Here is a 15,471-nt window from a genome sequence, read left to right as displayed (position 1 = left end):
CTATTGCTTAGGTTTCATATTACCGGCCCAACTTATTTGGTTTCAATGGAACTGTTCACAACTGGATATTCTAAATCAAAATTTTGACACATAACATATTAAAATCTCACAGCATAATTTTGTAAGCACTTGAACTCACAAATATCCACAAATAATAATAAAGACAACCTTACTTTCCTAGCAATAAAGAAGAAAAGGCAAATTGCTTAACATATTTTTCAAAAAGATAATCTATCGGGCAGTATTCAAGTATACAGTTCACAAATTTAATTGAAATAATCTAAAACAAAGAGTTCTTACTTCTTTATTAAAAAAAAAACAAATTTTTTTATCAAATAAAGAGTTATCACTACAGTAAAAATGATCTTTAACGACAATTAATAGCTTAATTGTTGCTAAATATGTATTTTCAGAGGCAATTGATACTCTCTATAAATGTCCCTAAAGTTTATAGCAACATTGAATCTAATGACAATTAATAAATGTCGGTAAAGGCTCTAGCACTCTTCGTTAATGTGCATATTTATTGGCGATAAAAAAAAATTGTTTTAGTGTATTCTGGACATTTGTTTATTTCAAGAAAACTTGATCTCTTATTATGCCCAAAACGAAGAGACGAAGAAATATGACAAATTACTCAACTTGCGACAAAAGAAGTGGACTAATTGTGCTTATACTAATATTTTATGAAGAGTGCAATGACATAAAAATTGTTTGTACCTAAGAAAAAACAATCAAAATAATATATTAACTGTGGTAAGCAAGAGAACAATCTGTTTGGTTTTTTCACAAACTTTATCATCAGTACTGTATTAGTTATCACATATTTGTTGTTGTGTGCTATCAAATATAGCACAACCCACAAGAAATTTTCCCAAAAAGTATATGAAAAAACCTACAGAAAGGAACAAAAGAGAAATAAATTTTCAATCATCCTCACTAAAAATTTTAATAGAGTTCAGAAAAAGTCACCAAAATAGCAAATAGAAATTGCAATAGATACATGAATCATTATGACTTACAGTAAAATATTAAGTTTCATGAAATATGAGGAAGAAAACTTTGAGGAATGAAACACACTTCATAAGAAGTTTAATTAATGTATTTGAATTCGACTCCCCTATAGCAAAAAAAAACCTATAAATAATAGTGACAGAAATAAAATAATAGTGACAAAAATAAAAGTTTTGTTTACTAAAGAATCAAATGTAATGAATTCAACCATTTCAACAGTGTTATGAGTTGTGGAATGAGAGGTGCAATAGTAGTAATGTCGCATTGCAATCAAAATCAATATTCTTTTTTATACGAAGAAACCTGTAGAAAGGGACAAAAGGGAAGATCAATTTTCAATCATTTTTGCTGAAATTTTTAACAGAGTTAAAAAAAAGTCACCAAAATAACAAAAAGAAATTATCATAATTACATGAATCACTAAGCTCCATGAAATACGAGGAAGAAAACTTTGAGGAATGAAACAAATTTCATAAGAAGCTTAATTAATGTATTTGAATTCGACTATCCTACAACGGAAAAACAGCTACAAATAATTGTGGCAGGAAATCCCTCTATTTATAGATAACAATGGATAGTGTGAACAAATGCTTATTGTGCCTTATCGGAAAGGTCACAAGTCTTTGGAAACGTTACACCCCTTCGGGAAGGTCACAACGTTTCATAAAGTCGCAATTTTTCAAAAAAGTCGCAACTCTTCATAAAAGTCACAACTTTTAATAAAAGTTACAACCTTTGATATAAAAGCCGCAACTCTTCCTAAAAGTCACAAATTTTCATAAAAGTCACAATTTTTCATGAAAAGGAAAGGTCAGTATTGAAAATAAATAAATTAAAAGGGAATTCTGATTTGTGGTTGCGCCACGTAGGCGGGCCTAGGGTTCTCTTTTATATATTTATAAGATTTAATTACTACAAAAAAAAATATGAGTATTTTCATTTTGCTGTGAAAGAATTAGTTTTACCTCTGTTTTTGTGATTTCTTAACTATTAAGGGCCTGCTTGGAAAAAAATTATAATTAAATTTGGAAATAAATACACTCGTAAATTTTTTTATAATCTTAATTAATAAAGTAAATTCAAGCACAACTTAAATGGAGATTTAGCTTTATAGCTTTTTATAAAATTTTTTTTAGTTTTATATTTTTTTTAAGAGATGGGCGTGAAGATGATGCCCCAATTTTATGCTTATGAAATAAAGTTTCAAGTATCTTAGGTCCATAATCAGTGAGGGCATCTCCAATCCTATACTCTATTTTATTCTCCAAATATAGAGTTTTTTATTATTATTTTTAGACAATCAACTCTAATTCAATTCTCTATTTTTTTATTCTCTAAAAAAGAATCTTTTTTCTCCTCAATATTATATTATTATTTCTATTTCATTCTTATTTACTTATTTTTAAATTAAATTTTCATCTTATCGTTTTAATTTTGTATATTTTTTATAGTGAAATTAATAATAAAATCAAATTATATTATTGACGAAAATTAGAAAAAATTAAAATACTATTAATTCGGGATGAAAGTAGTATATATTAAATAATATATTTTTAAAAGTATTATATTACACTTAAAAAGTATTATGAATATTAGATATATAATTAATGACATTATATGTAAAATAATATGTTAATTAGAAAGTAATAGAAATAATAATAAAATGTTCAAAAAGTAAAATAGAGAGTGTGAATAGTAGTTCTCCAAATTTGGAGAACTACTATTCACCTCTCTAAATATGAAGAATAGAGAGTGATATGGAGGTGGGTTGGAGTGTCCATTTTCTATTTAACTCTCCAAATGCGTTGAGCCTTTCCTAATACTTTAGTAAATAAGTCTGTTTCTTGATCAATTGAACTATATATTTTGTCTTGATTGTAAAACCATGTATTTTTCTTTAATAAAGCGAAAATCTAATTCAATTTGTTTTGTTTTTCATGAAATATGAAATTTGCATCAATTTGTATTGTTGTTTTACTTCATTGCACACCTTCACTTAGACCTTGATGTTAACGGTTAGCTCCTTACATTTACATATTAGCCACAACATTTCTAAATATGATCTTGTACTCTAAATCTGTAGAGCTTCTTGAGACAATGCTTTATTTTCTTGCTTTTCAAAAGATTAAAAAGTTGTCTAGTTTCATCACATAATCGTTATTTGATTTTTTAAAATTTGGATAAGTTGGCCAGTCTACATTAAAAAATGTAGTTAATGGTGATGCTTTTTCTAAGCTAAAAAAATAATAATACTAGTTCATTCTTACACATCACATCATTCTATAAGTTGCATCCATGTGAAACTTACACTTCATAAACTAGCTCAACACATGTAAAATAAATGTTATATATGATCCATTCATGTTAAGATATAAGAGTTTCTTAATTAAATTTTGATTAAATTTTGAATCATCTAATTTTTCACCAGTCAACTCTTGCATGTATTCATTGTGCTCCGTTGTGGTTAGCTTCTCATTGCATTTTATGAAAATACTCATTGATCTCAATCCTACTACCTCGAATTTGTGAACAGTTTTAATGTAATTTTTTTGGTTCATCAATATTTTCTTTTGTGATCTAGTTATATTAATGTAAAAAAGAAGCATTTCATATCATTCAAATCTTTAATTTTAAACTTTTCTTGCAAAGTTGTATTTGCTTCATATGATCATTTCCAATAATGAGTAAATCATCAACATATATATCAAGATGATTACTATCTTGTCTTCCACTTTTCGTATAAACAAAAAGTAGTCGAAATGATCTTGCATGAAATTTGAATTGGTCAGTACCCTAACAAGCTTCAAGTTCTATTATCTTGAGGCTTGTTTGAGTCCCATAAAAGAATTTGTTCAGTCAGCAATTTTTTTGAACATATCTCCCCTAACTGACAAAGTCGTGAGATGCACGCTATCATGTATACTTCTTCAATCACATTAGCTTCGAAAAATGCATTGAACATATCCATATGATGTAAACATCATTGATTCGAAGTAACTAGGGTACCAATCTGCAGTAACAATCTTCAATATAACGAAAAAAAAAATATAATCTCTTTTCTTTGATCAATTAGAAAGAAAATAATTGCTCTCTGAAATGAACATCTTTGCTCACAAGAGAATTGTACGAATAAATTGTATAACTTGTACCCTTAAATGTTATGTATGGATAAATATTCCATTAGTACAACTACAATTGATCTATAAGAGAAATTGTCTCCTTCGTGGAGACTAGCGGCAAAACAGAAGCACCTAATAATTCTCATGTGTTATAAAGATGAAACTCTGCCACAAATATTCTTAAAGGGTGTATTAAATCATTGACATTACACATCGTATTTATTTGTTAGGGGTCTAAGATTTCAAATTAAAATTCACATTCGTTCAATGAGTCTAAAGCGACATTTGTTTACATTTAATATATCTGAATGATTTAAACATTAGGTCATTAAATGCATTTGTGTACATTAAGATTTAAGTACTAATCTGGGTTGAATAGGACTAGCCATTAAGATATTGAACATAGTATCATTGAAATTACACATCGTATTTATTTGTTAGGGGTCTAAGATTTCAAATTAAAATTCACATCCGTTCAATGAGTCTAAAACGTCATTTGTTTACATTTACATTAGGCCATTAAATGCATTTGTGTACATTAAGATTTAAGTACTAATCTGATTTGAATAGGACTAACCATTAAGATATTGAACATAGTATCATTAATAAGTATCTTTATGTTGATAACTTCCACCTCATTCCATCCACAATTACTAGTCACCACCACTAACCATCTTCGCTAATACGATACCAACACTATTATGTCATCAACAACTGTCATCGCTGTCAATCATGACTACCACCATTATAATTAATCGCCAACACACTCACTATCTCCATCATTATAATTATATCCACTGCTATCAGTCTATCACCACTATTATCACTATCACTATCACGACCACCTCCATCATTTCATCAGTTACTACCATTAGTGCGGTCAATCTCTACTATTAATCACATCTATCATCACAACTAGCATTGTTATCAACTATTATCACCACATATTCTTCAGCATCTCTATCAACATCGTCAACCACTAACATTAATCAACTTCATTATTACTATCACCACCAATTACCACCATCGCACCAACTATTGTTACACCAACCACCTATTTTTACAACTTTAACCATCATCATTATTAATCAATAACACAAATCATGACCACCACTAACACTACAACAAACCTTCTCCACCATCGCTAACAAATAAATGTTTCATTTTTTTTATTTAATAATAGTTTTTAATTTTTAATTATTAACTTTTACTTGAATTGTATATTAGTTGTGCTTATAAATATATAAATTATACATATTCAAATGTCGAAAAATAAATCATCTTAATCATTTATTATTTAAATAATGTATTACATTTAATCTTAATGAAAATTAATGAGGGCAAATGGAAACTCTTTCTTTCTTTCTCTCTTCATTCTTCTATTTTATATTTCAAAAATTTCCAATCAATTTTTTTTCTTTACTGAAAATCTTATACAGATAAGTATTAAGGTTGACATGAAAAGAGCAAGCCTCAGATAGTCTACCAGATATTACTCGATATAGCCTGGGAGACAGAGCCGGTGCCTCCGCCTTGCGTCTGCTGCCGCCTGCCGCTGTTCTTCCTCGTGTCAGGTAAGTGTTTTATTTTTAAAAAGAATCAATTGAAGATTAAGAAAAATATTAAATATGTTGAAATTTTCTTGAAAAGAACTCAACTTAATTGAATTGAGACTAGTTCGAAGCTTAATTTGTGCTTGTTGAAGAAGAAATTTCGATTATTTTCTCTGTATTTGAAGTTTTTGAACTACATGTTAAAGCTATTGAAATTTTCAGCTGGTTGAAGGCTTGAAACCATGAATTCGATTCCTGCTTGTCGTCTGTCGATGTCCTGTATTTATTAAAAGTTTTAGATCCATTTGTGATAAAGATATAGTCTTTTGAGTCCTTAGAAAAATTAGCTTTTTAGGTACATCATGTATGAAGCTTTTCTTTGTTTAGCTATTGCTGCTAGAGTTTTTTGGAGTTGTGATATGCATTTTGGTTCTTTCAAGCTTGATTGTCAAGTAGTTTTTACTATTTGCTGCATATTGGTAATTGCATAGTTTTGCACAGATGCTATGTTCTTGGCTGCTGCAGCTGAATGTTGCACAGCTACTTTATTTTTCTTGGCTGCTACAACTGAATTTTGCACAGCAGCTATGTTCTGCCTGGCTCCTACAACTGAATTTTGCACACCTGCTACAGCTTTATTTTCGAACAGCTGCTATGTTCTTTTTGGCTGCTGCAGCTGAAGAAAACAAAAGTGAAAACTAAAAGATGACAACTTCATCCTAAGTAGGAGGGACAAGATAAGAAGCATTCAATCAAAGTGTATATAGAAAGAGAAAAAAAAACCCTTGAGAGAATCAGAAGAACATAGCCAAATAAAAAGCCCAAGATGGTTGGCCCGAACCGAATTAGAAAAAACCAAAGTAATTTAGTTTTGGTTATTGGTGCACCAAATGAAAAATCGATTAAACCGAACCGAAATTTCTTAAACCGAGCCTGACCAACAATGTCCACCCCTATTTCCAAAAGAACTTGATAGTGGATCAAGATCTTAATGTTACTTGAAAAATGTTGAAGTTAAAAAAATATTTTCTTCTTTCTTAACGTTAGAAGTATTTAGACCTTAAATTAAACTACTCAAATCCTAATATTAGTAAATAAAATATTAAGACGTTGAATTAAACTACTCAAGTTCTTATATTAGTAAATAAAGTATCTTACAACAAAATCCAAGATAATGTATTGGAAATACACGACTAAGATACCCATGAAGATCTCAACACAGTTGGCATTGAGGAAGTAGAATGGCCTTGGAAGATGATATGGAAAACTAAGATACCCTATAACGTAAACTGTTTTACTTGGTTGTTAGATAAGGAGGCAGTTTTGACACATGAGAACTTGAACAAAAGAGGTTTTCACCTGTGTTCCAGGTGCTGTTTGTGTGAAGAGCAAGGAGAGACAGTTAATTATCTCTTTTTACACTGCAAGTGGACAAACCAGCTGTGGCAAATGTTCACCAATATGAGAGAGATCAAATGGGTGAAACCAGGAAGGATCAAAGAGGTTTTGAAGTGCCGGAATAGGGATGGAAATGCAGGAAGAAAGGAGGAGAGATGGAAGATTGTCCCATCATGTATATGGTGGACATTATGGATAGAGAGGAACCAGAGATGTTTTGAAGGAAAGCAGAGCAACATACAAAGATTTAAGCTTAATTGTTTAGCTCTGTATAATTTTTGGTGTAAACAAGTAGTCTTAGATAGCTCAGTAGTAATCAACACAACTATAAACTCGCTGTAACTTGGTAGTTATAGGATCCTATGTAATTACAACACTTTTGGAGTGGAACTACACTTTTGAGGTAGTATACCTGTGGATAAATATAGACTAATTGTTACTTTTCTCAAAAAAAAAAAATACACGACTAACAACTTACTAAGCTGTCAGCCTCCCAATATATATAATAACATAACTGTCAAATGTTTGTTGTAAACTTAAAGGCTTCATGTCTGGTAAAAATACTGCTCCCTTTTCCCATATTAGTTGTCAAAATTAATATAAATATTTGTCCCAAAGTACTTGCCATTTTTACAAAAAAGAGGTTAATTAGTTTTTTCACATTTTTGCCTTAAAATTAGTTGTTTCTGAAAGCAATCAAGTTTGATTATAGTGACATAACATAAAACTATAAATTTGAAGAGTTCAAACAAGTGATTATTGGTTGATGTTTTTTTTTTTTTGAAACTGGTAAGATTGTATTCTTCAGCATTAAGGGCATGCTAGCCACCACCAAAAAGTGCCAATTACAATCTTCCTAACAAATCTACAATCTGATCTGTATCTACTATACACAACTGTTTACACCAAAAAAGTAAAGATACTATACACAACTGCTTACACCAAAAAAGTAAAGATACTATACACAACTGATTATTGGTTGATGTTATTATTGTTTAAATACCTATAAAATTTGTTTAGCCATATTTATGAAGAGAGATAAGGGTAAATTTGTAAAATAATATTTCTTATTATATCTTCAGGGCTGTGCAAAACAGAAACTACTAATATGGAACGGAGGGAGTACACTCCATAGCCATAATTTCAGAGACCTCACTCCCCAAATAAACAGAAATGCTAAGGGCAACCATGTCAACAATTTCTCTTCCCTTTCAATATACACATTCTCTCAAGCACTTGTTCTCCCTTTACCCTTTCCAAAAGCCCCTTATCCAGGTTTTCTCTAAGCCAAGAAAGATTACAACTACTGCAAGACGACTGTTTTCGCTGAAACCCCTTGCAGTTTCATCCCCAATCAGGATCTATGGGGATGAAAAAATCAATCCCACATACTTATCTTGCTCGATGCCTCACAAGAATCCTCTCAAAGTGGCGGTTTTGGTTAGTGGTGGTGTTGATAGCAGCGTGGCTCTTCGGCTACTTCATGCTGCTGGACATTCCTGCACTGCTTTCTATCTCAAGATTTGGTTTCAAGTACGTAATTTTACTACTGCCCCAAATCAATTAGTCTTCGTGTTGCCATGCAGAGTTGAAGAATATGGGTTGTTTACTACTATTCCCTCTTTCTCTATCCCTATAGATAGATCAAATAAGTGGTGTAATATATTTTATTAGCGATAGTGTTAGATTTTTCCTAAGACAAGCTTTCGTAAACTAAATTGTACCTTGATTCTCAGATAAATTATGCCAATTAGTTATACGTAATTTAATACCAGAAATCAAATTATGTACTTAGTCAAATGTTGTAGAAGTCATGAAAGATTAAATTAATTATGAGAATTTAGTGTTGCTGACTCACACTATTTTAGCTATGAGAAATTTATACCGGCGTGGGTTTGCCTTATACCTTAAACAAAATGAGCCCTAAATCTTTTTAGTTTCAAGCAGTGTTAAACAATTATCAAGTGTATTGCCTTTTCTTTTTTAGGAAGACTTTGAGAACTATTGGTCTGAATGCCCATGGGAGGATGACTTGAAATATGCAAAGGCTGTTTGTGACCAGGTCACTCTCTTTTCCTTGGTTATTTTCTCTTTTCATGTATTGATCTGGTAGAGAATTTGATACATGTTAGACATAGTGTCATCTCTGTGGTGATAGCTCTGACTAATTTAGGTTAAATTTCTGCTTAATGCTAGTTACTTACTACATTATTTGTTGGTTTCTTTTTATTATTGATATTTTTTTTTTGGGTGGGGTGGGGGATAGATCCATCAAATTTGTAAGACTTGTTAGTTACATTAAGAGCATGTTTGGATTGGCTTAAAAGTTGGTCAAACCTACTTTTAAGTCATTTTTAGCTTTTGAGAGTGTGTGACAAATTTAAAAATAACTTAAAATAAGTTTAAAATGGCTTAAAATAAGTTAAAAGTCAAAAGTAGGACTCTCCCTACTTTTTATTTTTTAACTTAAAAGTCATTTAAGTTTGACCTTATAAAGTTACTCCCTTTGTCCCAATTTATGTGGCACTTTTCGTTTTTCGAGAGTCAGTTTAAGTTTGACCGGTAATTTGCGCGTGGAATCTTCAAATTTTTTGAAATGAAATTTATATTTTGTAAACTACATATACAATGCTATAAGTCACAAGAATTGACAATTCAAAACAATTAAAAGACATATGTCTGACCAAAAAATAAAAGAAAAAAGAAAGACATGAAAAATTTACAGTCAAAGATAGACTTGTTTGAATCTCGAAATCCGAAAAGTGCCACATAAATTGGGACGGAGGGAGTACTTTTTAAAAGCTACTTTTTTCAAATCAATCCACACGGGCTCTAAAGGCTAGTGGAGAATTAAATCTATTGTTAATGGATACGTTTATACAACTTCCTGGCCTGGCTGTGGAAAAAGGGAAAAAACTAGCCATACCAAATAGTTTATAGGATTCAATTGGAAGCATTTTCGGACATGACATGCTTTACCTTGCATTAGTTAGTTTGATATTTCCAATTAAGTTTCCACAACATTTGTTTTCTGACTTCTCAGGTTGATGTACCATTGGAAGTTGTCCATTTGACTGATGAATATTGGAATAATGTGGTAAGTTTCTGCTTACTTTTCAGCTGCTTTAATTACACATTTTCCAGCCTTTCGCCCTTGCCTCATGAATGGAACTTTATTTACCTTAGATTGGGGTTTTATACTAAGGTTTATATTTGTGATGCACTATAAAGATAAGCTGGGGGCTATTGATGAAAGCTCTGTCATAATATTAGTTTGTTTTGATTAGTAAGTTTTCCATGTTTAGGTGTCATATATCATTGAGGAGTACAAATGTGGCAGGACTCCAAATCCAGATGTCCTTTGTAATACTAGAATAAAATTTGGTCAGTCATCTTATATGAAAAGCAATCCACTAATCTTTATTTCGTTAGCCTGATAGTGAAAAATTTATTTTCAGGTGCTTTTATGGATGCCATTAGTGGAATGGAATTTGACTTTGTTGCTTCGGGACATTATGCAAAGATTGTCCATGCATCTACTGCGCAGCTGGATGAACCTTCTATCTTGGAATTGTCAAAAGATATGGTGTGTTTTTAATATTCATACATGTTTCTTAGAGCCTCTTACCCTATTTTCTTTTGTAAAGTTTGATATGTTCACTTGAGAAGGGGAGATCTTGAAGATGAGAGTGGTGGGAAAGAGTCTTGCTTCACTGTAGGTAAAATGATGAACATATGTGAAATTGAATAGACTTAGGCAGATATACATGGTTGGGAATTAAACATTATGGTCCCATCAAAAGTTCTTTTTGTAAGAGACAGACATTTAGCAGTTGAGGATACAAAGTTTGATCTAACACCTTCCTAACCCACCTAGCCCCTGTTGCTTTTAACCAAGATTTCTTCTTTGAACTTGTGATCGACATTTTTCAAGACTGTCTGTGTAATTCTTTCAGTTAAGTTTGGTATGTTTTTTGAGATATTTTACATTTGGTTCTTATCTTGAAAAATATAGTAAATGTGATGAAGCGTCTTAAGATTTATCTCATAATGAAATTTTATTGTAGATCTCCAAATTATGCTTAAAAACAGATAAATAAAACAACCAAAGCAAATATATTATTCTGTTGAAGGTTCATATGTAGTATCAATACTGCTCCAAGAATGAACGTTAACTAGGAGTTCATAATCTTTTGATACAGAAGAAGTGGTTTAATTTGCCACACTTTAATTCCTGATTTATTGAGAGTTTTATATCTTGCACTTTTTCCTATGCGTACCAGAAGCATTGCAAGGGTATATAAGTAATTGGAATATATTTTTTGGTTTGATATGTACACTTCCACAGAATTTCTCCTGTAAACAAAGAAAAAACTTTTTTGATTTGGTGAAAAAACAAACAAATGAAAAAATGGTTTGACTTGGGCAGGTTGGGCAATGATCAGTCGTTTTTCCCAAATTGGCCAAATGTCCAATCCATCTTGATTCAAGTGAATTTCGGACAGGATAGATCATGAGCCAATTATTGACTCAACTCTTTTTGACCGGCCTAAATTTAGCCAGACCTTCCTATTTGACACCCCTAAGTTTGTGAGTGTAGCATGCTGTGCAAGTGATGTCCACCACTTTCCATTGAAAACTTGGATTGGAAGACTCTTCAAATCTCCTGCCTATTTGTGGCATAATGCTCATATCTTATTCTATCTAACGGTAACATTAAACAACATATGAGTGACATCCTCTGAAATGCCACTTTAATATTCAATTTTTATGTATTTTGGAAGTTTTGTTCCTTGTCCCCGAGTTTTTTCATTCGGTTGGGTCAATTTGGCTGATTTCTTATGTCTGCAGTGGTGCTGTTTCAGGTCAAGGACCAAACCTACTTCCTTTCTCATCTCTCACAGGCTCAGCTTAAACGACTTATTTTCCCACTTGGATGTATCCAAAAGGTGAGGTGAGGCTGTTGTCTTTGCACTTATCTTCTTTACGATATATATATTTTTTATAGTCAAATATTAAATTGTAGAGAGTGAATCTGTCTTCACCCTCCTTCCTTCTGGGACGTGATCATTTGAAAAAGTTTAACTCTTCATTGAGGCTGAATTACTCTTGATCTTTCATCACATATATGCAGGATGAAGTTCGCATGCTTGCTAAGTCATTTAATCTACCAAACCAAGACAGGAAGGATTCACAAGGAATATGCTTTCTCGGCAAGGTCTGTTTTACCAGCACATTCCTAAGCTACATGAATTTTTTGTTTTTTTGGTATGAGGTGTTGTTTGGCAAACCTATGTCATTCTCATGGAGTAACTCAAATAATTTTTTTTTTTTTTTTTGATAACCGAGAAATCCGACTGTGACCCGCCCTTTGGACCAATCACAGCCTTCTAAACTCGGTGGATAATGGGCCCGCCCATCTACCCTTCTCCACTTAAATACCGGGCTTCGCTTTGCATGGTGTGGGGCTTGAACCTGCGACCTAAGCCACAAATCCTCCACCTTTTGCCACTTGAGCTAGGCCTTGGGGTCACAGTAACTCAAATAATTTATTTACTAAATCATTTAACTATTCCGCTAGTAAGTTGTAATCCGTTCATTAGCCCTCTTAACCTTGATTCATGGGTATCATTTGCTAAATAATAATGTATGAGATTTCCGGATTAGTTGTGGCAGACAGTAATTGTTCAAACTTGTCTATGAAAAGTGGGTGGGATTTAGTGATTTACAATGTTTTTGCTATATTAAAGACCATTTTATATCAATCTGCCAGTGCAATACGTTATAAAGGATGTAAAGGTTCATAGTTTCCATCCACCAGTACCAGTCATATAAGTAATTTCATAACCATGATCAGCTCTATATTCAAAACTTCATCTTCTGCATAGAAGGCCTACACAACAAAAGTTTTAGTCATAGACTCATCTTGTAGCTATTACTTTCTTAATTTTGTTAGATTTTGCACACTTCTCCAAAAGGATTAAGATTTGTTCTAATTTTTGGTAAAAGTTCAGTTTTCCCCGTAAGATCTTAGTGTCAGTTCCATTTGGAATTTCAGATAAAATTCAGTGAATTTGTTGCTAGACACATTGGAGAATCAGAAGGTATTATATTGGAAGCAGAGAATGGAGATTATCTTGGAAACCACCGTGGTTTTTGGTTCTATACTATTGGCCAGCGCCAAGGTTTACGTCTTCCTGGAGGGCCCTGGTATGCGGCTATGAGCTCTTTCTTAGTATATGTACTATCTGTGGTCTCAAGTGGTTAAGCAATTTGATTATCTTATATTCAACTGTTTTTATGGTGTTATTAACCGCCTACCGCTCATGGATACTTGATCTTCAACAAGATGATAGTTGCAATAATCCACAGTAAACAGATAGCAAAATGCTTGCTTTGTCATCGTATGGTCCTGGCCTTCATGACATTTAGGACTTCTTGAGCAATTAGTCACATCAATCCGAATGTGTCAATCTTTTTCGTATATCTTTAAATGAACTAATTAGATATCTTCCTTACTTTGTAGGTATGTTGTGGAGAAGGATATTAAAAATAATGTTGTCTATGTATCAAGAAATTATTTCTCTGTTGACAAGAAAAGACGGTTATTTCGCGTTGGATCCTTGAAATGGCTCAGTGGTTTATTTCCTAAACAAATCAATGAGCTTCAATGCAAGGTAAATCTTTCTTTTTCTCCCCATTTAACTTTTTATTTTGAACATAAGTTCAATGACACCTTTTACATATCTAAGAATGTCCAACATGAGCTTAGGTTGTAAAGAACAAACGTTAAGATGTACATGACATGGTACACAAGTGAAATACAGTTGACTTTCTTGTATTTTCGTTCTGTTACCTGATTATTTTATTTTGGGAGCACTCTGTCATATTGTAAGTTTTGCATTGTGAGCTTGGTAACACTGGAATTTCAGAGTGATAGGTGTTGGTGTACAAGCAAATGCTCATTTTCAATTGTTCTGTAGGTTCGTCATGGTCCCAGTTTTTACAACTGCAGCTTGGTCATGGAAGTTGATCAACATGGCCAGGAAGTTGCAGTTGTCCGGTTATCTGGAGATGATCAGGGTTTGGCAGCTGGACAGTTTGCGGCCTTTTACGATGGAAGGACTTGTATTGGTTCTGGCATAATACTAGAGTCATGGGATGATCAGGGATATCCTATATGTGAGAGGGCTCTTGAAATTGCTCGAATGGAAGATAAATCCAAGCTCGGGAAACCAGTCAAGATAATGGTAAAAACTGAGCTTAGTGTTACTACAATCTGATTATGACTACCAGGAAAATCCTTATACTACTAATTATAGAATCATTTTCAACATGAGTGCTTTCTGAACAATGGGATTTCGCCTGATTTGGTAACCGTTAAATTGACTGTGATAGCTTGAAGAACAGCAAAGTGACAAAGTGTTTTAGGCTCTATACTTGTGAACTCTTGAAATTTATCAAGATTTTTCAGGAGGGATAGTCTTTACCTTCTCAAGGTAGGGGGTAAGGTTTGCATACACTCCACTCCGCAATTTGTACGTTCAAGATGAGTTTTGAGATTATCAATATATCTAATTATTTTTTTCTTATTACATGTCCAAATACTACTTTGTTTTCTCAAAATATGAGCAATTTGTTTTCTCAAATAAAAGAATAAGCAAGAAAAATAAAAATAAAAAGATAACACTTATCTTTTTGTATATATATAAATTTTATTAAAATATTTGAAGGTCTTTTATATTAAAAAAGGTGACTTTAGGCTGCTAATTTTATTGAGCGGACGATGATCCAAGGACATTTTCTAGGATTAAAGAAAAGAACAAAACCTAAGAAAGAACCAAGTTTGTCACTTAGATTTATTTTCCTGTTTCTTTTTTACCACTTCATCAATGTACATTATACCTTTGCCTTTGTAAACTTCAGGAGGCTTACAACTCCTTACATTATACTTTTATTGAGTACGCGAATAATATAAAGCACCTCAATTTACCTTGATTTTTTTTGAAATAATAATAATAATAAATAATCTCTCCAAAAAATTTAATAAAATATATACTATGGGGCATCACGTTCGGGAAAAAAAGGAAAAAAATATATAAAGAGCAGCAAATCAGTCAGGTTTGGTCAACTTGTTCGTTTTGGTTTAGTCTAAATTACAGAGGCCAATTTGAAATTTTTTGATTCAAAATATTACACTTTAGGCTCTGGACTCATAGGAAATCACTGAGATTCATCCAAAAATTGAGAAAAAAATGTACATGAGACTAGCCAAAAATCACATTTACTGGAATATTACTTTCACTTTCCAAGCCAGAAACATTAGACACTGACAAGTAAAAAGACCAGCAATACAGGCAAGTGAAAAACACAGATAAATTTCATTG

At 32.2% G+C, this 15,471-nt stretch overlaps 1 protein-coding gene across 2 annotated transcripts; it reads left to right on the top strand.

Annotated features, from left to right (window-relative positions):
- Nucleotides 1–5,613: 5,613 nt before the first annotated feature.
- Nucleotides 5,614–14,541, top strand: LOC125808270 (uncharacterized). Of its 2 annotated transcripts, XM_049487986.1 has the most exons (11): nt 5,614–5,707; nt 8,167–8,617; nt 9,072–9,146; nt 10,128–10,181; nt 10,390–10,468; nt 10,543–10,670; nt 11,950–12,033; nt 12,219–12,302; nt 13,143–13,294; nt 13,611–13,761; nt 14,068–14,541. In XM_049487986.1, the coding sequence occupies exons 2-11, from the start codon at nt 8,258–8,260 to the stop codon at nt 14,365–14,367; spliced, it is 1,467 nt and encodes a 488-aa protein (XP_049343943.1). In that variant the 5' UTR covers nt 5,614–5,707; nt 8,167–8,257; the 3' UTR covers nt 14,368–14,541. The 2 variants fall into 2 exon arrangements, with proteins under 2 accessions (XP_049343943.1, XP_049343945.1); XM_049487988.1 differs by lacking the exon at nt 5,614–5,707 and having other exon boundaries at nt 8,182–8,617; nt 14,017–14,122.
- Nucleotides 14,542–15,471: the final 930 nt, after the last annotated feature.

This window comes from Solanum verrucosum, unplaced genomic scaffold (assembly GCF_900185275.1).
Source record: "Solanum verrucosum unplaced genomic scaffold, falcon-dt-bn FXZP01000234.1, whole genome shotgun sequence".
NCBI lineage: Eukaryota > Viridiplantae > Streptophyta > Magnoliopsida > Solanales > Solanaceae > Solanum > Solanum verrucosum.
This window is presented reverse-complemented; position numbering and strand designations above follow the sequence as displayed.

What these genes read in the sequence shown, in the direction of transcription:
- LOC125808270 (XM_049487986.1), top strand. Translation starts at nt 8,258, where the DNA reads ATGCTAAGGGCAACCATGTCAACAATTTCTCTTCCCTTTCAATATACA. An exon ending in TGGAATTGTCAAAAGATATG is followed by an intron (nt 10,671 to 11,949) that starts GTGTGTTTTTAA and finishes GTGCTGTTTCAG; the next exon opens with GTCAAGGACCAAACCTACTT. An exon ending in CACTTGGATGTATCCAAAAG is followed by an intron (nt 12,034 to 12,218) that starts GTGAGGTGAGGC and finishes ACATATATGCAG; the next exon opens with GATGAAGTTCGCATGCTTGC.